Genomic DNA, 24,217 nt, shown 5'->3' with positions numbered 1-24,217 from the left:
GTTTCTTGAGTTCTTTTGATCTACCTTGCTTATTTAGTTTTGCATTTGAAGTTTGTTTTTTTTTAAAATCTAATGTCTAGCTATAGGCACGAGTGGCTCATGCCTATAATCCTAGCTACTCAGGAGACAGATCTGAGGATTACAGCTTAAAGCCAGCCTGGACAGGAAAGTCAGTGAGACTCTTATCTCCAAATAACCATCAAAAAGCCAAAGTGGAGCTGTGGCTCAAGTGGTAAAGTGTTATCCTTGAACAAAAAAACTCAGGACCAGTGCCCAGGCCTGGAGTTCAAGCCCCAGGACAGACAGACAGACACACACACACACAAATCTAATGTCTAATTGCACGCCTGAACACTGGTGTATTCATTGGAATTGCTTTAATAAAAACTTAAGTATAACACATATACAGAAGAAAAATACATTGTAAGTACACGGTTGTATGAATTACAGCTTATGAAATGACTATAACCTCGTTGTCTCTTAATCATGTGTGGAAATAGAACATCACCAGAATATAGAAGCCCCTAGGACCTCAGCAGTTTTTGAATATGAAATGCCCCCTGTGTTCAATGCTTGGTTCTCACATGGTGGCACTGTTTCTGGAGGTTCTAGAAACTGAAGGAGGTGGCCATGTATCTGCAGTGGTAGCTGCAGGGAGGAAGTCATTGGGAGTATGGCTTTGAAGACTGGACATTGATCTTCTCATCGCCTCATCGCTTCCTGTCCATCATGAGGCAAGCAGCCTCCTCCACACGATCCTCTGCCATGATGCTCTTCCTTAAGCACAGGCCCAGAATCAATGGAGCCCAGCAGTATGGACTGCACACTCTGAAACCATGAGTGGAAATAAACAATTCTCTTTTCAGTTGTATTTCTCAGGTGTTTACCACAACACTGCAAATAGCTAACATACTATCTCATGCTCTTTCTGAAAAAGAATCATCAGTCTCCCTAATTTTTTCCCCCTGTAAACTCAAAGATTGATTTGGTGGTACGTGTGTGTGGGGTGTGTGTGTGTGTGTGTGTGTGTTAGTAATGGGATTGTTTTGTTTTGCTTTGTCAGTACTAGGGCATGAACTCAGAGACTCATGCTCTTGCTTGGCTTTTTTGCTCACAGCTGACAAAGCTTACACTTGAGCCACAGCTCCACTTTCAGCTTTTTGGTGGTTAATTGAAGGTAAAAGTCTCTTTTCTGCCTAGGCTATTTGAACCTCAATCCTCAAATCTCAGCCTCCTAAGTAGCTAGGATTATAGATATAAGCCACCAGTGCCCAGCTTGATCTTTTTAATTGTATTCATTCTGGTATGTGCTTAGTAGTAATTAATGGTGGTCCTAATTTCTAATTTTCATTTCTGTGCTTATGAGGCTGAGTACTTTTAGTGTGTGTGTGTGTGTGTGTGTGTGTGAGAGAGAGAGAGAGAGAGAGAGACAGACAGACAGACAGACAGACAGACAGACAGACAGACACCTGGGGCTTAAACTCAGGACCTGGGTACTATCCCCAAGCTGTTTTGCTCAAAGATAGCACTTTGACATGTGAGCCATAGCTCCATATCTAGCTTTTTGATGGTTAATTAAAGATAAGAGTCTCAAGGACTTTTGTGCCTAAGCTGGCTTTGTACCATGATCCTCAGATCACTCTTTCTTCCTAGCAGCCAGGATTACAAGCATGCACCACTGGTGCCTGGCAAGAATTTAGATTTTTTAAAAACTCTCAAATGTAGAAATAAATAATCAAGATAAGCTGAAAAACTCAAGAAATTAAAATATCTTAAGGGATTACCCAATAATTCCTACTTCAATAGGAATTATTTTTTTTTTTTGTCGGTTGTGGGGCTTGAACTTTGGGCCTGGGCGCTGTCCCTCAGCTCTTCAGCTCAAGGCGAGCGCTCTACCACTTGAGCTACAGTGCCACTTCCGGTTTTCTAGTCGTTTATTGGAGATAGGAGTCTCACGGTCTTTCCTGCCCGGGCAGGCTTTGAACCACAATCCTCAGATCTCAGCCTCCTGAGTAGCTAGGATTACAGGCGTGAGCCACCAGCGCCCGGCAGGAATCTTTTTTTTTTGGTCAGTCCTAGGGCTTGAACTCAGGGCCTGAGCACTGTCCCTAAGATTCTTTTGCTTAAGGCTAGCACTCTACCACTTGATCCATAGAGTCACTTTCAGCTTTTTCTGTTTATGTGGTACTGAGAAATTGAACCCAGGGCTTTGTGCATACAAGGCAAGCACTCTACCACTAAGTCACATTCCCAGCCCTAGTAAGGATTTTTATCAGGATAAAAACGTTGAATTTTGTTAAAGGCTTATCCAACATTCACAAATTTCCTAGGGTCTGTTACTAGAGGTTTCTGAATATTGAACCATCCTTGCACTCTTGGAATAAATCAATTTTAGTCTTTCTATATCTTGTGCTACCAGTGCCACTTGTGGACATGAAGAGCATTAGTACCTATAGGCTAATTTATGTTTCTTATGGTAGGGAAACACTGGTATGATTTTCTCCAGGAATCCCAGTGTTTCTCACCAGGTTGGGGGGAAAGAGCTGCATGACTCTGACCTCAGTCTTCCCAGCTTTTCTCTTGTTGTTTTTGTTAATTTTGCTGAGAAACAAACCAAACTATAATCTATTAAAACTCAGAAAACATAACCAAATAGCCTTCATCCTGTTACACTCATCTATGTTTATGCAGTGTTTTGGAGGATGTCCCAGAAGGCTTAGGGTCTCTAAAATTAACTTGGGACTCCAGGCCCTAATATTTCTCAGGAACGGTGAATAAGAAAAGTTAAAAGGGCCAGAAGCAAAGCCAGACTTTGGGTTCTCGGTCAGTGGAGGATGTGGTATTTATTTGGCAGGATGGTGCAGTATTTAAGCAGTGACCTCTGAATCAGACTTCTCTCTCTCTGTATCTCTGATTCTCTGTGTCTGTCTGTCAGTCTGTCTGTCTGTCTCTCTTGTTGGTAAGGGGCTTGAATTCTAGGCTTGGGCGCTGTCCTTCAGCTCTTCAGCTCAAGACTAGTACTCTACCACTTGAGCCACAGTGCCACAGTGTACAAAGTAGTAACCTTTTAACAAAGCAGCTAATGAACACAATGCATCCTGATCAAGGTCACCCCTTTCAACATTCTCACCCATCCCTCACTCTCACCCACAGGTCACTGAAACCCCAGATAACAAGGAGGCAGGGTAGAGGAGGTAGATATAGAGGAATGGAGCTGTTGGGTCACATGGTCTCACTTTTCATGGAACTGCCAGTCCGCTTCCCAAACCAGATGTGGCCTTTTACATTCCCAACATACGTGTAGGGACTCCAGCATCTCCCCTGCTTGCCAGCACTTGTTCCTGGCTTTTTCACTGTGGCTGTTCTGCAAGGTGTGAAGGGATACCTCACTATGCTTTTGATTTTGATTTCCATCACAGCTAATGATGTTGAGCAGCGTCCCTGTGCCTATTAGCAAAGGAATTGCCATTTGCATATTGTCTTTGGAGAAATGCCTATTCCGTTCCTTTGCCCATTCTTAAGTTGCATTGTTTTTGTCTTTTTAGTTTTAAGAGTTAGTATTTTTATTTTGGAGGGGAAGGGGTGGTCATGGGGCTTGAACTCTAGGCCTGGGCGCTGTCCCTCAGCTCTTCAGCTTAAGGCTAGTTCTGGTTTTCTGAGTGGTTTATTGGAGATAAGAGTCTCACAGTCTTTCCTGCCTGGGCTGGCTTTGAACCATGATCTTCAGATCTCAGCCTCCTGAGTAGCTAGGATTACAGGCATGAGCCACTGGTGCCCGGCCTCTTGTGTGTGTGTGTGTGTGTGTGTGTGTGTGTGTTGTGGGGCCTGAACTCTGGGCCTGGGCATTATCCCTCACCTCTTCAGCTCAAGGTTAGCGCTTTACCACTTGAACCACAGTGCCACTTCTGGCTTTTTCTGTTTATATGGTGCTGAGGAATCATACCCAGGGCCTCATACATGCAAGGCAAGCACTCTACCATTGAGCCACCTTCCTAGCTCCAAGTATCTTTTACTTTTTGTCAATTGTGGGGCTAGAATGGAGGGTCTGGGTGCTATCCCTGAGCTCTTTTGCTCAAGGCTAGCTTTAAGCATCTCTTTAACTCTTTTTGGCTCCAGGATACAAGATATACCTGATGAAAGTCATTCAAATAGTGTTGGGCCAGAAGGGTAAAGGCAGCGAATGTCTAGAACAAAGTCAATCCCATTTGGAAAAGCAGACGTTTGAAAATAAATCACATGGGCCTGGATTCTATCTGATTTCAGAGAAAAGCCACATGTAGGAGGAAAGCACAATATTTCATTCATATCAGACATCTTGGCAATGCTGTCAACCTTTTACTGCCTCTGCTTGCCTTTTGGGGAAAGACTTATCCAGAACATAAGATGAGATAGAAGATTGCATTTAGCAAGCTTTTACGAATTAATGGACCAAGCACTCAGCACCAGTGGTTGCCAATATAAGCATAGTGAAAAGTGGATAGTATGTACAATACCAGGGTAAGTCATGACTAAGTCTGAGGTGGTTTCTGAGCTACTCACCAGCAGGCAGAAGTAGAAAGGCAGAGAAGCATGTGGACTACCACAAGTCTGCAATCAGCGAAGTCTAGCCAGGGACACTTTCTCACTGAAAAACTTCAGACAAAATACGTTTTTTAAAAAGTCTTGTATCATTCAGAAGAGGTTCAGAGAACTTGATATAGCAATGCGTACAACTAGCTTTGATAGGATGAATGTGGAAGGGAGGTGAGGGAAATGCATTTGATGGATTGGAGTGGGGGAAAAAATCTAGTTAGGGGTGAGCTGGTGTCTGATGGGAAAAGTCTCTAGTTAGGCATTATTTGAATTCTGACTGGTCAAATTTCTAGTTAGGGCTAGTTGGCAGCCTCTGATTGGTTATGTCTCTAGTTGGTAGTCACTGATTGGTGAGTCTCTTGGTTTGCTGTTTACATTAGGTTTTGGTTTGCTTATGTAAGAACTTAAAGCTAGGAAAGTGGCACGGTGGTAGAGTGCTTGCCTCACATGCATGAGGCCCTGGGTTCAATTGCTCAGCACCACATAAAGAGAAAAAGCTGCAAGTGGTTCTGTGGCTCAAGTGGTAGAGCGCTAGCCTTGAACTAAAGAGCTGAGGGATAGCACCCAGCCCCAGAATTCAAGCCCCACAACCGACAAAGAAGTTAAAGCTATGAAGCTGTCCTGCCTAATGGCCTCCTAATTAAAAAATATTTAAACACATGCTACCCTTGTAGGAAATCTCTCCCAATTCCTCAGCAGAAGAATCATAAGGAAAAGAATGGAGGGCTGGGAAGGTGACTTAGTGGTAGACCGTTTGCCTAGCATGAATGAAGCCCTGGGTTCCATTCCTCAGTACCACATACACAGAAAAAGCTAAAAATGGTACTGTGGCTCAAGTGGTAGAGTGCTAGCTAGCCTTGAGCAAAAGAAGCTCATGGACAGTGCCCAGGTCCTGAGTTCAAGCCCCAGGACTGGTCAAAAGAGAGAGAGAGAGAGAGAGAGAGAGAGAGAGAGAGAGAGAGAGAATGGAATGAAGCAGAAAACTCATAGGTTAAAAGTGACATTAAAAGCCAGGTGACAATGGCTCATGCCTGTAATCCTAGCTACTCAAGGAGACTGAGATCTGAGGATTGTGGTTCAAAGCCATCCTGGGTAGAAAAGTCCCAGTGAAGTCCTGGTGACTTATTTCAAATAAACTACTCAAAAAAGCCAGAAATGGGGGGCTGGGAAGGTGGCTCAGTGGTAGAGCGCTTGCCTTGCATGCCTGAGGCCCTGGGTGCGATTCCTCAGCACCACATAAACAAAAAGAAAAAAGCCGGAAGTGGCGCTGTGGCTCAAGTGGTAGAGCTCTAGCCTTGAGTAAAAACAAGCTCAGGGACAGTGTCTAGGTCTTGTCAAGCCCCAGGACTGGCAAAAAAAAAAAAAAAAGATGGGAATGTGGCTTAGTGGTAGATTACTTGCCTAATATGTATGAAGTCTTGGGTTCGATTCCTCAATACCACATACACACAAAAAGCAAGAATTGGTGCTGTGGCTCAAGTGGTAGAGTGCTAGCCGTGAGTAAAAGAAGCTCAAGGACAGTGCCCAGGCCCTGAGTTCAAGTCCCAGGACTCGTCAAAAAAAAAAGAAAGAAATGCTTTACTGGAGATTTGGCTCAAGGAGCAGTACTTGTCTAATAACCATTTATCACTGAAAAAGTTTCTTGGAACAGTATCTGATGTCAAGTCAAGGCAGAAAATGTACAAGATAAGCCTGGAAAGTTCTATAATGCCTGAAACAAGGAAACTATTGAAGACTACTGGAGTCATGTCAATAGGAACCTACTAGAAGGAGTCTCATTAGCTTCATGATAAGATAATTTGAACACCAAAGAAAATGATAAATAGTTACTTTGGAAAATAGTTTGGCAATTATATGACCTAGCAACTCACTCCTAAGTATTTATCCAAAATATGCATTCAGCCAGGTACCCGTGGCTCATGCCTATAATCCTAGCTACTCAGGAGGCTGAGATCTGAACATCATGGTTTGAAGCCAGCCTGGGCAGGAAAGTCCACTGAACCATGCCCTAATCCTTTTGACTTTTAGTTTGTTTCCCCAGCTTTTGCTGGAGCTGGGTTGGATCAGAATCTTTTTACCCCAATTCCTGTGTATGGTATTGAAACACCATACTTGGCCTGAAATGTGCTATATCTTAAATGTGCTATATCTTAAAATATGCTGTATTATCTGCCAAAACTCATCGAAGTTTATATTTTTTTTCAAATTCTTTATTGTGATTAAGTGATTACATAATTTCCCAAATTTCAGTGTTGTGGGATAGTGATGCTTAGTTAAAGTCACAAACACATTCTAACTTTCATGGGGCAAATTGTCTATCATGGTCTATAACATTTAGGAGTTCTATGAGCTTTGCAATACAGTTATTTCTTCCACATGGGGTGATATGTACATTTCTTTTGCTTTGCATAGCATCAGCTGTTCCCTGATTCCCACTTGTTCCCTCCCTTCCATTGCTGCCATTGAGTTGCTTAGTTCATTTTATCAATGTCCAGTGCAGCTGATGGGTCCCACTGTTGTATGTTTTTCCCTGATTCCCTCTAGTTCTGTGTCATCCTCCTGATTTCCCTCTGGTATGCACAAATATACTATATATGTGATCAGCAAGCATGGGGTTATTTAGTAGTGATTCAACCAGATGAGTGGAAGTCTTGTTAATTTTGTCCTATCACCTTAAATTTTGGATTTAACATCTACTTATCAGGGAGACCATGTGCCATTTGTCTCTTTTCTGTTGGCTTACTTACCTAGCTCAACATGATTTCTTCTAACTCCATCCATTTCCTTGTAAATGCCATTTGTCCTCTCTAATGGCTGCATAATATTCCATTGTGTATAGATACCACAATTATTGGATCCATTTATCTGTGGTGGGACATCTGGGTTGTTTCCATATCCTGGCTATTGAGAACAGTGCTGCAATAAACATGGAGGTGCACGTGTCCTTGTATACTGGTTCCTGTTGTTCAGGATAGATGCCTAGAAGTAGTATGACTGGGTCATAAGGGAGGTCAATGTTTAGCTTTCTGAGGACCCTCCAGATTGCTTTCCAAAGTGGTTGTATAAGTGTACATTCCCATCAGCAATGTAATAGGGTTTCTCTTTCTCCATATCCCCTCCAGCATTTGTCGTTGGCTGACTTTAGGATGTGGGCCATTCTGACTGGGTAAGGTGATACCTCAGGGTTGTCTTTATTTGCATTTCCTTTACAACCAGGGATGGTGAACATTTCCTCATGTGTTTCTTTGCCATTTTTATCTCTTCTTCTGAGAAGTCTCTCTTTAGTTCCCTTGCCCATTTAGTAATTGGTTTGTTAGGTTTGGGAGGGATTAGTTTCCTGAGTTCCCTGTATATACGGGATATTAACCCCTTGCTGGTAAATATTTTTCCCAGTTAGTTGGTTGTCTTTCTAGCTTAGTTGCTATAGCTTTAGCTGTGCAGAAACTTTTTATTTTAGGGTAGTCCATTTGTCGAGTCTCTCCAATTTGTTGTGACCCTGGGACTCTGTTCAGGAAGTTCCTTCCTGTGCCTATTAGTTCAAGTGTCTCTCCTACTCTGTCCTGCAGTAGTTTCAGAGATTCAGGTTTAATGTTAAGGTCTTTAATCCATTTTGAGTTGATGTTGGTGCATGGTGATAGGCTCGGGTCCACTTTTAGTTTTCTGCATGTGGCCGCCCAGTTTTCCCAGCACCAGTAGTTGAAGAGGCTGTGTTTCTTCCACTGTATGTCTTTGGCTCCTTTATCAAATATCAGCTGACTGTAGGAATGTGGTATAATTTCTGGATTTTCTATTCCATTGGTCTTCGGGTCTGTTTTTGTGCCAGTACCATGCTGTCTTTGTTATTATAGCTCTAGAGTTTGAAGTTTGGCATGGATATCCTTTCCATGTTGTCTTTGTTCCCTAGAATTGTTTTGGCTATTCTTGGTCTTTTGTTGTTCTATATGAATTTTTGGACTGTTTTCTGTATTTCAGAAATGTATGTCATTGGGATTTTAATAGGAATTGCATTGAATCTGTATATTAATTTTGGCAGTGCCATTTTCACTATATTAAGTCTGCCTATCCAAGAGCATGGAAGGTCTTTCCATTTCCTGGTGTCTTCTGTAATTTCTTTCTTTAAGTTTTTATAGTTTTCGTTAAATACTTCTTTTACATCTTTGGTTAGGTTAACTCCTAAATATTTTATTTTTGGGGGAGTTATTGTGAATAGGGTTGCTTCCTTTATTTCTCTCTCTGCTTGTACACTGTCAGTGTACAGGAAGGTGACTGATTTTTGTTGGTTGATTTTGTATCCTGCTACTTTGCTGAAGTGATTTATAATTTCTAAGAGTTTGGGGATGAGTTTTTGGGATCATGAAGGTATAGTATCATGTCATCTGCAAAAAGGGATAGTTTAATTTCTTCCTTTCCTATGTGGATCCCTTTAATGTCTTTTTCTTGCCTTATTGACCTGGCTAAGGGTTCCAGGACCATATTGAAGAGGAGTGGAGACAGTGGGCATCCTTGCCTTGTTCCTGATTTTAGGAGAATTGTTTGTAGTTTTTCCCCATTAAGTATAATATTGGCTGTTGGTCTGTCATATATGGCTTTTATTGTTTTAAGGAATGTTCCTTCTATTCCTATTTTCTCCAGAGCTTTTAACATGAATGAATGTTGTATCTTATCAAAAGCCTTTTCTGCATCAGTGGAGATAATCATGTGATTCTTGACCTTGGCTCTGTTGATATGTTGGATTACATTTATTGATTTACATATATTAAACCATCCCTGCATCTCTGGGATGAAGCCTATCTGGTCATAGTGTATGATTTTTTTTATGTGTTTCTGGATTCTGTTATCTAGAATCTTGTTAAGGATCTTTGCGTCTGTGTTCATCAAGGAAATTGGCCTATAATTCTCTTTTTTGGTTGGGTCTTTGCCTGGTTTGGGGATGAGTGTGATATTGGCAGTTTAGAATGAGTTTGGGATAGCTCCCTCCTTCTCTGCTTTTCTGAAGAGCTTGAGGAATATGGGTATTAGTTCTTCGTTAAAGGTCTTATAGACTTCCATTGTGAATCCATCTGGTCCTGGGCTTTTTCTTGTTGGAAGACTTCTGATTGCTTCCTGTATCTCGTTGTAAGATAATGGCTTATTAAATTGATTTACTTCTTCTTTGCTCAGTTTGGGTAACTTGTATTTCTCTAAAAAATGCATCAATTTCTGCTAGGTTTTCTTTCTTTAGAGAGTATAATTTTTGAAAATAGTCCTTTATAATTGTTTGGATATCTTGAGCACTTGTGATTTTTCCTGTGACATCCCTGATCTTGTTAATTTGGGTTTCCTCTCTTCTTTTCTTAATTAATCTTGCCAAAGGTCTATCAATTTTATTTATTTTTCAAAGAACCAGCTTTTTGTTTTATTAATTTTATTTATAATTTTCCTAGTCTCTATCTCATTAATTTCCACTCTTAATATGATTATCTGGCTCCCAAAGTATATAGTTAGAGGGTAAACTTTGCTGCACATCCACAAGCCTGACTGAAAATAATTTCAGTAAATTGAAACATATAAGTAAACAATTAATGAAAGACCAGGTGCTATCATGAACAACATAGTAACTATTTGGACCAGGAAGTCACAATCATCAAACTTCAAACGAAATCAATGATCATGAATGTCTTTTACTCTGGGAAGTAACACTACCTAAGGCAGAAATTTGGGAGAAACTAGACAAAGTATATAAGACCAGATATCCTCTTTGTACTTGGACTGAAAAATGTGACAACAAAACTGACTCTGGTGTGATTAAAAATGTCTTGGCCAGGCACTGTTGGCTCATGCCTGTAATCCTAGCTACTGAGGAGGCTGAGATCTGAGGATCTCGTTTCAAAGCCAGCCCGGGCAGGAAAGTCCGTGAAACTCTTATCTCCAATAAACCACCAGAAGATCGGAAGTGGCACTGTGGCTCAAGTGGTAGAGGACTAGCCTTGAGGTGAAGAGCTGAGGGACAGAGCCAGGCCCAGAGTTCAAGGCCCATGGCCAACCAAAAAAAAAAAAAATCTTGGATTATACAAAGAAAAATGAGTGCAAACACAGATTCACAAGACATGGCCTGTTTGAGAAGACTTCCCTCCTAAAAGCCGCAGAAAGGACTCAGAGATAGAGCCCTTGCTTGGCATTCCAAGGCCCTGGGTTCCATCATCCCTGGCACTGGGAAAAAACAATAACACCTAAATATAGGAATGCAAAAAGAGAACGGACAAATATCAAGGACACCACAAAGGCTAATACTGCTTCTGGCCAAACAAAACAAAGTAAAAAAAAAAAAAGTAAATATTCTGCAGTGGCTTATGTGATGATTGTGAGAATTTCTCATAAGGCAATTAATATATTGTAAAAAAACAAAAAACAAAAAAAACTTTTTAAATGGATAATTTTTAAATGATACTAAAAGTCATAGCTCTTTCTGGGGGATGAACTGGGAGAAAGACAAGGCAAGTTTTGACGCTACTCTTTAAATTCAGATGAACTCAAAGATAAAAAACAAAAACAAAAAAAACACCACTGGCCAGGACCCCGTGGTTCACGCCTGTAATCCTAGCTACTCAGGAGGCTGAGATCTGAGGATCTCGTTTCAAAGCCAGCCTGGGCAGGAAAAGTCAGTGAGACTCTTATCTCCAATAACCCACCAGAAAACTGCAAGTGACACTGTAGCTCAAGTGGTAGAGCGCTAGCCTTGAGTTGAAGAGCTGAGGGTCAGCGCCCAGGCCCAGAGTTCAAGCCCCACAACCTACAACCCACCCCCCCGCCGCTGCCCAAAACCAAAAAAACAAACAAAAAAAAGAGGTAGAAGAAGAACTCCTATAGTAAGTTATAGATGAAAGATAGAACCAGGAAGTCACCAACTAATGAAACCCCAGACCAAGGCTATAATCTAAGGGGAGATAAAATTTGTTGGGAATTTATAATGGCTAGATGAGAGAGAGCACATGATGTTGGCTCATCAAAGCGACATTATGTACCTTCTGATGTGCTGAGAGAGGAAATACCCACATCCCCTATAAAAATTATACTTGAGGGGCTGGGAAGGTGGCTCAGTGGTAGAGCGCTTGCCTTGCATGCATGAGGCCCTGGGTTCAATTCCTCAGCACCACATAAGTAAAAAGAAAAAACCCAGAAGTGGCGCTGTGGCTCAAGTGGTAGAGCGCTAGCCTTGAGCTCAAGAGCTGAGGGACAGCGCTCAGGTCCAGAGTTCAGGCCCCACGACCAGACCCCCCAAAAAAAAATTATACTTGAGGTCTGGCAATGTGGCTTAGTGGTAGATTGCTTGCCTAGCATACATGAGCCCTGGGTTCAATTCCTCAGTACCACATTACGAAGAAAAAGCTGGAAGTAGCTCTATGACTCAAGTGGTAGAGTGCTAGCCTTGGGGAAAAGCAGCTCAGGGACAGCACCCAGGCCCTGAGTTCAAGCCCCAGGACTGGCAAGAAAAAAACTATACTTGAGCTAATGAACCCTCCTAATCTAAGCACTAGAAATTACAGAGATGAAAAAAAATGTCAAATGACTAACCAGGAATGCAAAATCCAGCCAAATCCAGGAGTCAGGAAATGCAGAAGACAAGTAGTCTTTCCTTCAACTAATACATAGGGGGAAAAGGAGAGTCAGTTGTAGTTAGAAAAGATCTTAAGAGTCTTAAATCACTACAAAGCTACAAAAATTAAGACAGTATGGTACTGGCATAAGCATAGATATGTATGTCCAAGAAGAGAGCACTGGGGAAACTGAGGCAGGAGGCTCAGTCTGGGCTACATAGCAAGACCTTATTTTTTTTAAGCAGGAAGGAAGGAAGAGAAGAGGAAAGAAAGTAAGAAGACAATCCATAAAATGGGAGAAAATATTTGCTAGGCATATCTCTGGTAAGAATCTGGAACCCAGAATATATTAAAATACAAACTCTTGGGGCAGTAGAATGCTTGCCTTGCATCCATGAAGCCCTGGGTTTGATTCCTCAGTACCACATAAACAGAAAAGACCAGAAGTGGCACTGTGGCTCAAGTGGTAGAACGCTGAGCTCGCCTTGAGCTGAAGAGCTGAGGGACAGCGCCCAGGCCCAGAGTTCAAGCCCCACGACCGCCCCTCCCCCTCCAAAATACAAACTCTTATAAGTAAAAAGACAAAAACAATGCAACTTAAGAATGGGCAAAGGAACGGAATAGGCATTTCTCCAAAGACAATATGCAAATGGCAATTGCCTTGCTAATAGGCACAGGGACGCTGCTCAACATCATTAGCTGTGATGGAAATCAAAATCAAAAGCATAATGAGGTATCCCTTCACACCTTCCAGAACAGCCACAGTGAAAAAGCCAGGAACAAGTGCTGGCAAGCAGGGGAGATGCTGGAGTCCCTACATGTATGTTGGGAATGTAAAAGGCCACATCTGGTTTGGGAAGCGGACTGGCAGTTCCATGAAAAGTGAGACCATGTGACCCAACAGCTCCATTCCTCTATATCTACAGTAGCTCCTCTACCCTGCCTCCTTGTTATCTGGGGTTTCAGTGACCTGTGGTCAATATTGGTCCAAAAGGATTAAATGGAAAATTCCAGGAAAGCCACAACAACTTTATTACATATTGTCCTGACTAATGTGATGAAATCTTTTGCCATCCTGTTCCATCTCTTTGCCCAGTGTATCCATACTGTATATGCTACGTGTCCATTAGCCACTTAGCTGTGTAGATTTTTTTGTGTTCTAGTCCTGGGACTTGAACTTAGGGCCTGGGCATTGTCCCTGAGCTCTTTTGCTCAAGGCTAGTGATCTACCACTTTGAGCCACAGCTCCACTTCTACTTTTCCAGTGGTTAATTGGAGATAAGAATCTCATGGAGGGCTGGAGAGGTGGCTCAGTGATAGAGTGCTTGCTTTGCATGCCTGAGGCCCTGGTTTCAATTCCTTAGCACCACATAAGCAAAAAGAAAAAAGCCAGAAGTGGCGCTGTGGCTCAAGTGGTAGAGCGCTAGCCTTGAGCTGAAGAGCTGAGGGACAGCGCCCAGGCCCAGAGTTCAGGCCCCACAACTGGACCCCAAAAAAAAAAAAAACCAAACCAAAACAAAACAAAACAAACAAAAAAAGAATCTCATGGATTTACCAGCCCAGGCTGGCTTTGAATTGATATCCTCTGATCTCAGCATCTTGAGTAGCTAGGATTACAGGCATGAGTCACTGATGCCGGCTTAGCTGGGTAGATTATCAATCTAATTGTGGGATATCAGTGTTTTGTTCACACACCTCTTATTATGCTCGAAGAATGGCTTCAAAGAGTAATGATGTTGGTAATTTGACTATGCCAAGGAGAAGCTACAGTGTTTCTTTTAGATAAAACTGTTTCTTTTAGAACATTCTCTACTCAATAAGAAAAGACAAATATAATAAAGCTTAGGTTGCTGGGCTTAGCTTTACCGAAGTTCTAGATGAATTGTTCTCATGGCTGTGTGTGTCTGGAGAAAAGCCGGATATACAGGGTTGGGGACTCGCAGTTTCCGGCACTCTCTGGGGTTCTTGGCACACTCCCCTGAGGATAAGCGGGAACTATTGTACCAAAAAGAATTGAAAACATATGTCTACACAGAGGCTTGGATGTGAATATTCATAGCAATGCTGTTAATAATAGTGGAACTATCTCAGTGCTGGTGACTCACGCCTGTAATCCTAGCTACTCAGCAGACTGAGATCTGAGGATTGTGGTTCAATGCTAGCCAGGGCTAGCATGTGAGATTCTTCAGTTAACCACCAGAAAACCAGAAGTGGAGCTATGGTTCAAAGTAGTAGAGTACTAGCCTTGAGAAAAAAAAGTGTAGGGACAGCTCCCAGGCCCTGAGTTCAAGTTCCATGATAGAAGGGGGTGCGGGGGAGAGGAAGGTTCAAAGATTTTTCCTTCCTGGCCTGGCCTGGCTTTGAACCACAATCCTCAGATCCCAGCCTCCTGAGTAGCTAGGATTACAGACGTGAGCCACCAGTGCTTGGTGGGAAAAGATACATTTATACAAGGGAATATTATTTGACAAGAAAAAGGAATGGAATATAGGTCCAACATCCCTATGCTGAACCTCTAAAATTCAAAATAGTCTAAACTGTGAAATTCTCTGAGTATGACAGAATGCCCATGTGTGGCGTTGCCCAGCTTCCAGTGTCTCTTCTTCAGAAGAATGAGCTGCGGTTCCTATGGCTCTGTGGCCTCATCTCTGTGTCCACCTTTACCAGCTTCATTTTTTTAATGTCTAGGATGTAAGATTGTATCACATCTGAGACTTCTTTGGCCCTGGCCTACTTAGAGGAAAGGGGTCAGGTTGGACATGTGCTTCTTAGGTCAGGCCTGGCTGCTTTGGGGAGAAGAATGTTGCAGGTGGGTTTAATAGGTGGGTTGCAAACATAGCCCCAATTTCTCACCTCATCCACACCCAGGCCCTTTGAAATCCCATGCAGCACCTTCCATCAAGAAATGGAGTTCAAGCTGGGCGCTGGTGGCTCACACCTATAATCCTAGCGACTCAGGAGGCTGAAAGCTGAGGATCTAGGTTCAAACTTAGCCCAGGCAGGAAGATCTATGAGAGTCTTATCTTCTGTAAACCACCAGAAAACTGGAAGTGGTGCTGTAGCTCAAGTGGTAGAGCGCTTGCCTTGAGCTGAAGAGCTGAGGGACAGCACCCAGGCCCAGAGTTCAGGCCCCAAGACCCCTCCCCCACCCCCACAATTGGCTCATGCCTGTCATCCTAGCTACTTAGGAGACTGAGATCAGAACAATCTCCCGTCTGAAGCCAGCTCAGGTAGACCAATTCAAGAGACATGTTTTCTCCCTTTGTTGGAGCTCTACTTCTCTTGTGAGAACTAGTCTAGGTAAACCTACTAGTGGATGCCATTTGAGTTGAGACCAACCTAGCAAGGCTAGCCTGGATCAGCATAGATTAGCCTACAGGAGCCAATTCCAGCCTGGTTTAGCAGAGGCCATTTCAGGTCTTTCAGGCTTTAGTAGCACCTCCTCTGGGAAGCTACCCGGCCAGGTCTTCCCAGAAGCAAGAGGGGGCAGAGGCCAACCTGGATCAGCTCACCTCACGAAATAGAACAGGTTTATCTCCAACCTCTGTATTTTAGGGATGATGGGCTCCATGGCTGGGAGAGTGGGCACGTGGGGCCTCTTGTGAATGTCTTGATTAATCAACTGCATAGGCCTATGCCAGGCATGGGCTCTCGGGTCAAACTACCATGATTCTAACCCAGGTTCCATTGCTCCCTCCCTCAGGGGTGGTCTTGGCTCTCAGGTAGAGGATAGAAGGATCAGAGCAGGTGGCTGTGGAAAGGAAGGGACAGTGAAGCCCCAGTCTAAACAGGACCTTGCTGGATTGACAGGACTTTCCTCCTCCTCCTCCTCCTCCCTTTTTCTTTTTGTCTGTCATGGGGCTTGAACTCTGGGCCTGGGCGCTGAACCTCAGCTCTTCAGCTCAAGGCAAGCGCTCTACCACTTGAGCCACAGCACCACTTCTGGTTTTTGGTGGTTTATTGGAGATAAGAGTCTCATGGACTTTCCTGCCAGGGCTGGCTTTGAACTCCGATCCTCAGATCTCAGCCTCCCCAGTAACTAGAATTACAGGCGTGAGCCTCTAGCACCCGGCTTCCTTTGTCTTCTTCTTGGCTGTTTTTATGTTTTTGTTCTGTACTGGGGCTTGAACCCAAGGCCTCAAGCTCTCTTTTAACCTTTTTATTCAAGGCTAGTGCCCTACCACTTGAGCCACCCTTCCATTTTCAGCTTTTTGCTAGTTCATTGAAGTCTCTCTGATTTATCTGCCCAAGCTGCCTTTGGACCACGATCTTGAGAATGGCTAGGATTATAGGATTATCTGGGATAAGCAGGGCCCTGGGTTCTGTTCTATAAAAATAAAACAATAGGAAACAAAGCACCCAATCACCTATGGATCTAATCTCCTTAAACTCCCTCACCGGGTCGCTCTCATTCAGTCCTCATCTCTACATTTCCCTCCAGGGCAGACCCAGTTCTGTTACCCCTTTCGTCCCTGCACACCAGCCCTCTCCCTGACCTTGGCCCTCCCCGTACATGTCAGCATTCGCTGAAATTGATAGTCATTTTTAAAAAATTTATTTCTATGACTTTGAAAACGTTCTTCACCACTGAGCTATGCAGACAACTACACCCACTTCTAGTTTTTTGTTTTGCACAACTCTTGCCCACATGAACTTCCCAGTAATGCTGTAAGTCCCAGGGGTGGTGTGGAGGAGAGACACATTTCCAAAATCTTCATCCACCTCTCTCCACCCCCAGAGAGAGACTGAGGGGCAGGCCTGGTCTCCCCGGCACTGGAGGAGGCCGTGGAAGCAGAAGGCTTGAAGACCTCCTTCATTCATCAGGGAAGAGCTCTGAAGGCTTTAGACTCCATCTGTCATCCTGTCAAAAGCCTCTACCATGTGTCCTCAGCTCCTGCATCTGGCATTCATCCCCCTTGGGCTTTCTCTCCTTCCCCTATTTTGGTTTAGGTCCAGGAATGGGCCCACAGATGAATGGTGGGCCAGGTTCAGGACTTGGTACAAATATAGCATGGGGTGAGATGATGCCACTCCTCGGCTTGCTTGCTTCCATCAGGCATTAGCAGCTCAGGACGTGTGGTGCGATTCAGTGCTGGGGGCTACCGCAAGGGTTTGTGGGACATGGACAGGATGGCATGTGCCTGGGGGGGGGCAGTGGCTGAGCTGTGTATTTCTCAGTGCTGTGCACATGCATAGCCTGATGGGCAGCAGCCCCGGCCCCGTGGGCAGCGCGCAGAGTGCAGTGGAATGAAGGGCCATAACTGAAAAGTTAAATGAGCCCAAGAGAGAGGGAAGATTCTTTCACACCAGCACCAGCCTGCCACGGCCTCCTGTGTTAGCATCAGAAGCTGGGAAGTGTGCTGGGAAGGGGGCTTAGTGGTAGAGTGCTTGCCAAGCATGCACGAATCCCTGGGTTTGACTCCTCAGTACCACATACACAGAGAAAGCCCGAAGTGGCACTGTGGATCAAGTGGTAGAGTGCTAGCCTTGAGCAAAAAAGAAGCTCAGGAACAGTGCCCAGGCCCTGAGTTCAGTCCTCAGGACTGGCAAAAATTAATTAATTATTTTAAAAAAGCTGGGAGTTTCCCTAGTGCCCTTCCCCTGGGGACATACACACAACACCTGTCTACGTGATGGGCTAGTACAGAGCAAGGAAAAGTAGGAGCCCACTTACACGTGTGACAAGATGACAGTAGCCCAGGTGTAGCCTGCCACGTGGAAGGAGAGAGATACGTGAGGCAGCACCGAGGAGTGCGTGTATGTGACATTCTGGAAGAAAGTGCTGGACAGAAAACAGATGGGCCGTTGCTTAGTGCTAGGAAGGAAGAGGCGTTCATGACAGAGTGCCAGGAGGGACTCTGTGGATAAGTGGAAATATTCTCTACCTTGATTATTGCTCTTTGAATTTGTCTAAATTCCTGGAATTGCACATGGTTAAAGGTGAATTTTGGCCGGGCGCCAGTGGCTCACGCCTGTAATCCTAGCTACTCAGGAGGCTGAGATCTGAGAAGGGTGGTTTGAAGCCAGGAAAGTAGGAAAGGCCACGAGACTTATTCCAATTAACCAGAAAACTGGAAGTGGAGCTGTGGCTCAAAGTGACAGAGGGCTAGCCTTCAGCGAAAAAGCTCAGGGACAGTGCCCAAGCCCTGAGTCCAAGACCCACACCTGACGAAAGAAAGAAAGGAAGGAAGGAAGAAAGAAAGAGAGAGAGAGAGAGACAGAAAGAAAGAAAGAAAGAAAAGAAAAGAAAACAAAGGTGAATTTTGCACGTATAAATTATACTTTCACAACACCACCAAAAAGGCCTACCAAAAGAGTACTGTTGGTAGTGATCATGCCAGGGTGAGTTGGAGGAGGAGGAGGAGGAGGAGGAGGAGGAGGGGCAGAGCAGGGGAAGGGCAGTGGGGATGAGGGCCAGGTGGTGCCACACTGAGAACAACCCGTGAATTTGACCAACTCTGTTTTACTGGGGCCCTACCTGTCGGTGGGGAGCTTTTCCTCTTCCTCCTCCTCTTCCTCCTTCTCCTCCTATTTCTTCTCCTTCTATTCTTTCTCCTTTTCCTTCCTCCTTTTCCTCCTCCTCCTTCTCTTCCCAGTGCTAGAGATTCAACTGAGGGCTTCATACGTACTAGGTAAGCATGACCTATACTCCTTGGCCAAGCAATTCTGGTACATTCTGTGTGGATGCCACAGAGAGAGGACCCTCCCATCCTATGCCCTCAACCTATGGCCACATCTCCTGACCAGAGGGGAACAGAAGGCACAAGGGGATGGATTCGAACCTGGTCTGAGACTGCATCTCACCCTGCCACTGGCCAGCTCAGCCTCATCTACAAAATGGGGACAGTAGTCCAAACTCCTCCTCTCCCTCTTCCTTCTTTTCTTCTTCCTTCTCCTCCTTCTTCTCTGTTTATTTTTGAGCTAGGGTCGTATTACATACCTCAGGCTGGCCTTGAATTTAAGATCTTCCTGCCTCAGCCTCCAGCATGCTGAAATTATAGATGTACACTAACATATCCAGCTACAATGAATACTTTTTTGTGTAAACTAGTAGTGAGGCTTGAACTCAAGGCCTAGGCACTGTCCCTGAGCTCTTTTTGTCCAAGGCTAGCACTTTACCACTTTGAGCCACTGCTCCACTTCTGGTTTTCTGGTGGTTTGTTGGCTCAGTGGTAGAGCGCTTGCCTTGCATGCCTGAGGCCCTGGGTTCGGTTCCTCAGCACCACATAAGAAAAAAAAAAGCCGGAAGTGGCGCTGTGGCTCAAGTGGTAGAGCGTTAGCCTTGAGCTTAAGAGCTGAGGGACAGCGCCCAGGCCCAGAGTTCAGGCCCACGACCGGACCCCCCCCCCAAGAAAAAGAGTCCCACAGACTTTTCTGGCAGGGCTGGCTTTGAACCATGATCCTTGGCTTTTTAGCCCAAGGCTGGTGCTCTGTCACTTGTGCTACACCTCTATTTCTGTTTTTGCTGGTTTATTGGAATCTTTCTCTTTTTTTTTTTTGTTGGTTGTGGGGCCTGAACTCTAGGCCTGGGCACTGTCCCCCAGCTCTTCAGCTGTAGACCAGCGCTCTACCACTTGAGCCTCAGCCCCACTTCTGGCTTTTTCTGCTTATGTGGTGCTGAGGAATCGAACCCCGGGCCTCATGCATGCAAGGCAATCACTCTACCACTGAGCCACCTTCCCAGCCCCTGTTCCACTTTTTAATTATAGTGAAATGTGCAAACAGCCACCTTCCCAGTGCCTGTAATCTTTCTGATTTATCTACGCAGGTTGGCTTCAAACAAAGATGCTCAGATCTCAGCTTCTAGAGTAGCTTAGGATTATGGGAGTGAGTCACCAGTGCCTGGCAACCATGAATACTTTCTTGACATGTCTATCCCCTGCAATATTTGGGACACACTTGTGCTAAATACACACACACACACACACACACACACACACACACACACACACACACACACACACACACACTCATAAAGTATTTAACTAGGATTCCAATATAACTAGACCAGCAGTATTTTACCTGGCAGAAAAAGTGCACTGGGGGTTGATATGAGGATGGAACTAAGTCCAAAGGTGAGCAGGGCTAAGCGGCTTCTGCCTTTCAGCTCCCTGCAGACCCACGCTTCACCTGGCCTTCCTTGCCGCCTCCTCGGGGCAGCTGCCGGGCCTGTGAACCTCACTGCCCCAGCCTTTCTCGGGTGGCTTTTGTGTGGGCCAAGGCTGGCAGCCAATGTCACGAGAACTCCTTCCTTGGCCCCATGCAGCTGCTGGGGATCCCGGAGTCACTGGCTCTGTGGGAGCCGTGTCCCCGCGTGGCCAGCCGCCAGGGCGGGCTGTCCCTGGCCAGGTGGTGGGTGCAGGGGGCGAGGTGGGCTCCTCTGTCTGCGTGGGGACTGAGTGGCAGCAGCAGCGCCGCTTCTTACATAATCAAGTCTCCCTCCTCCTTCTTTTTCCAGGGCCAGACTTCACACTGAGCAGCTGCAGTCAGAGAAATCAGAGAAAGCGCCACCCAGCCCTAGATTCCGAGGGGCCTGCTGGGGACTCCCTCCTCCTCCTCCTCCTCCTCTTCCTCCTCCTCCTCCTCAGAAGGAAAGAAGGAAGGAGAAGACCGGGAGGCTGCTGGCTCCCATCAGCACCTTGGCGGCCATGGGGCTGGCGGCCACTGCCCCCTGGCTGTCCTCTGCTCTGCCAGGCAGATAGGGCGCTCTGTCCCTCCCTGCTGCCCGCTGCTCCTCTGGGGGGGGCAGCCCTTCCTGGACGTGGTGGCCCCCTTGGCTGACCCAAGGCCATGTAGCCTCTGCTTGCATCTCTGGGGAACACAGCACAGGGGGACCAGCACCTCTGCTCTCAGAGGTGGCGGGGAACCCTGAGCATCCACCATGCCACGGGGACTCGCCTGGCTGCACTGTGAGTACTGGGTGGGTAGGTGTATGTGGTGGGGGGAGGGTGTCTGGGGGGGGCTTTGCTGTAACCACGGCAACAAGGGTGTTCTTGTTCAGGAGAAGTTGAGATGCTTCTCCGCTGGGCTTCAGGCAGCCTCATGGATCTCTGCCCTGCCTGCCCCTGACCCCCCCACCCCCATCCACCAGATAGATGAGCCAGACAGTGGCTGGAGAGGGAGGGCAGGCTCTGGGGTGGGTGGCAGTGAGTCAGCCCTAGGTTCCCCAGCACCGGGGAGCAGGGTGGGGCAGTGGGTGTGGGGTGGGGGCTGGGGACCCAGACACAGGGAGACGCGTGCAGCCAGGGATCTGGAGAAGGTAGCTTGCCCCCTCTATGCCCACCCCCATCCATTACAGGACGAAACTCTGAAAGATAGCAGTGTGGTTGGCCAAAAGATTAAGTTGAATGGAAAATAGAAAAGGAAAGGGAGCCAGCCGGGGAGCCGGTGGCTCACGCCTGTAATCCTAGCTACTCAGGAGGCTGAGATCTGAGGATCGCAGTTTGAAGCCATGAGACTCTTGTCTCCAATTAACCACCAAAAAGCTGGAAGTGGAACTTAAAGTGGTAGAGTGCTAGCCTTGAGGAAAAAAAAAATCAGGGACAGGGCCTAGGCCCTGAGTTCAAACCCCATGAAGAAATAAATAAATAAATAAATAAGGAAAGGGATGGGGGGATCCCATGCCCGCTGGGTGGGAGACAGAATCAACCCCTGTCCCCCAAATCTACATCACTGACTCCAGTGCAACGCACTCCTCTAGTCCTACCCACTGACCCCCTGGTTGCCATGACAACCAGGCCCTTGCCTGCCTTGGGGCTCTTGGTTTTGCCACCTGGCTGGGGGAGGTAGGTGCCCAGGAGCCATGTGTTGAATGGCTGAAGGAAGGGCTGGGCCAATGGGGGTTCAGAGAGGAGCTGGTGCACCAGGTCCTTGTGGCCAATGGCCTTTTAGAATGGGCGAAGGACCAGCCACACCCAGTGTCCTGGAAGCGTCCAGATTTTGAAGATCAGGGAATGTAGAGTAAGTGCCATACCACTTGATATGGTCTCAGAGGCTGGGCGGGGCCCACGTAGGTAGATTGTGTTCCAGGCAGAGGGATCTGTGAGGCAGAAGTCTAAGGATAGAACTGAGAGAAGCCAGACTGGAAAGGTGGTGGTTTGGCCAAGGCCTTGGTGGAGGCCTTGAACACTAGGTAGGGGATCTGGGGATACTGAGGTGAGGCCTGAGGTTGGGAGTTCCTCCACTTTTGAGGCTCATTCTGGTGGCCATCGCAGTTTTCTGGGCAGGAGGTGATAAGGGAGACATGAGAGGGGACAGGCAAGGTGGAAGGGAGAAAGTTCTGGAAGGCAGCTCTCAGGTCTTGGCAGGAAACAGCTGGGAGTGAGAGAGAAAGCATGGCTCAGGGCTGGGCTACCTGGCAGAGGGGCTAGGGTGCTGGGGGATTTGGTCTGCTCAAACCTATTGGTGGCCGAGAACAACAGACTTGTATTTTCTCCCAGTTCTGGAGACAAGAGCTGAAATCAGGGTGTGGCAGAGCCAGGCGCCTGCTGCATCTCGGGTAGGGTTCTTCCTGCCTCTTTTAGCTTCTGGTGGCTCCCGGCATTCCTTGGCTTGTGGTAGCATCGCTCTAATTTGCCCCAGTCAGTCTTTACATGGCCCTTCCCTCTGGTATCATCTGGTATCATCTTCTTACCTTGACACCACTTACCGGGACACTTTTTATCTGGATTTAAAACCTTCCCCAGCTCCAGGATGATTTCATCTTGAGAGCTTCCACTTAATTGCATCTACAAAGATGCAAAGGATCATTTGGGAAAGGATATAGGTCCTTCCTCCTCACTGCCTCGGGCAGAGAGCAGGGCAGGGAGGGCTTTTACTCGGAGTGTTGCTTAGCCTCTGCTTCTGCCTTGACGGTTCTCATCTCTGGAGGCACGAGGAGGAGACAGGAGGGCCTCCAGGCCTTGGTCAGCATGAATTGGCTGTGTGGCCCTTAGGGTTCAGAAAATGGAGGTGACAAGTCGCTTTGAGGTTGTAGCTGTGTTATTCCTGCCTGATCACAGGTTTCCCCCAGTGGAGACTACAGAAGTTAGCTGCCGACTCAGAGATCTGGGGGGAGGCAGGCCAGACTTTTACAGGGTTTCCTGGGCAGCTTGCATGTCCATCGGGTCAAGTTAAGGTATTATGAGCACTCTAAGACCCAAACCCTGCCTCAAAGAGGCAGTTGGCATACGGGGACAAGCCATGTATGGAGACACAGTCCCTGGAGCAGGAGTTGAGGATGGAGTGTGCAACTTGTGATGACTGCCACATAGGGAAAAAACCAATTATGGACAGATCTGTGGGGGCGGGGCACGCACACGCGCTGGCCCTAGGGCTTGAACTCAGGGCCTGGGCACCTGTCCCTAAACTTCTTTTGCTCAAAGCTAGCGTTCTACCACTTGAGCTCCACTTCTGGATTTTTTGGGGGGAATGGGAGGAAAGTGTTTGGTTGGAGATCAGGATGTCATGGACTTTCCTGCCTGGGCTGGCTTCAAACTAGGATCCTCAGATCTCAGCCTCCTGAGGAGCTAGGACTACAGGTATGAGCCACCAGCGCCCAGTACAGGAGTGATCTTGACCGTGTGTGTGTGTGTGTGTGTGTGTGTGTGTGTGCATGCGTGCACGCGCTCAGGTTTAAGTGTGTGGCACCAGGCAGACAGCAAGTCAATGTCAAAGGGCTAAACAATGGTAAGCTTTGTGCTTATCCATTCCTCTGACCCAATACTAAGTCAGGAACCTGGACTCTTTGCAAAAATATGGCTGTCAGAGTTCTGTTGAAGTGAAGAACGGGTAGCCGCAGCCCACACAAGGCAGCCACAGGGCTAGTAGACCTGGGAACTAGCGGTAAGGGAAGACCACCAGCACAACGGCCAGGGTGGGGCTGGAGGACTGAACAAGGGGAGTGGCCAGGCCCATGGCAGTGTACAGACAAAATCTTGAAGGTGCCAGGAAGTGAATGGGGGAAGTCCTCCCAGCGACCCTACTCCTAACAGGTGGACCAGGACAGTGACTCAGCCTGGGCGCTGTCCCTCAGCTCTTCAGCTCAAGGCTAGCGCTCTACCACTTGAGCCACAGCACCACTTCTGGCTTTT

The 24,217-nt window shown here is 46.3% G+C and overlaps 1 protein-coding gene across 2 annotated transcripts in view; it reads left to right on the top strand.

Moving 5' to 3' along the window:
• Il34 (interleukin 34) overlaps positions 1–24,217 on the top strand; it is a 46,455-nt gene that overhangs the window by 15,284 nt on the left and 6,954 nt on the right. For both annotated transcript variants that reach the window (XM_013012966.1, XM_013012967.1), the window contains one exon: positions 20,605–21,055. In XM_013012966.1, the coding sequence (XP_012868420.1) occupies positions 21,028–21,055 (28 nt within the window). In that variant the 5' untranslated portion in view covers positions 20,605–21,027. The remainder of the gene's footprint in view (positions 1–20,604; positions 21,056–24,217) is intronic.

The sequence above is a fragment of the Dipodomys ordii genome, unplaced genomic scaffold (assembly GCF_000151885.1).
Source record: "Dipodomys ordii isolate 6190 unplaced genomic scaffold, Dord_2.0 Scaffold18, whole genome shotgun sequence".
Lineage (NCBI taxonomy): Eukaryota > Metazoa > Chordata > Mammalia > Rodentia > Heteromyidae > Dipodomys > Dipodomys ordii.
The sequence above is the reverse complement of the archived record's forward strand: the minus strand, read 5'-3'. Positions and strand labels throughout refer to the sequence as shown.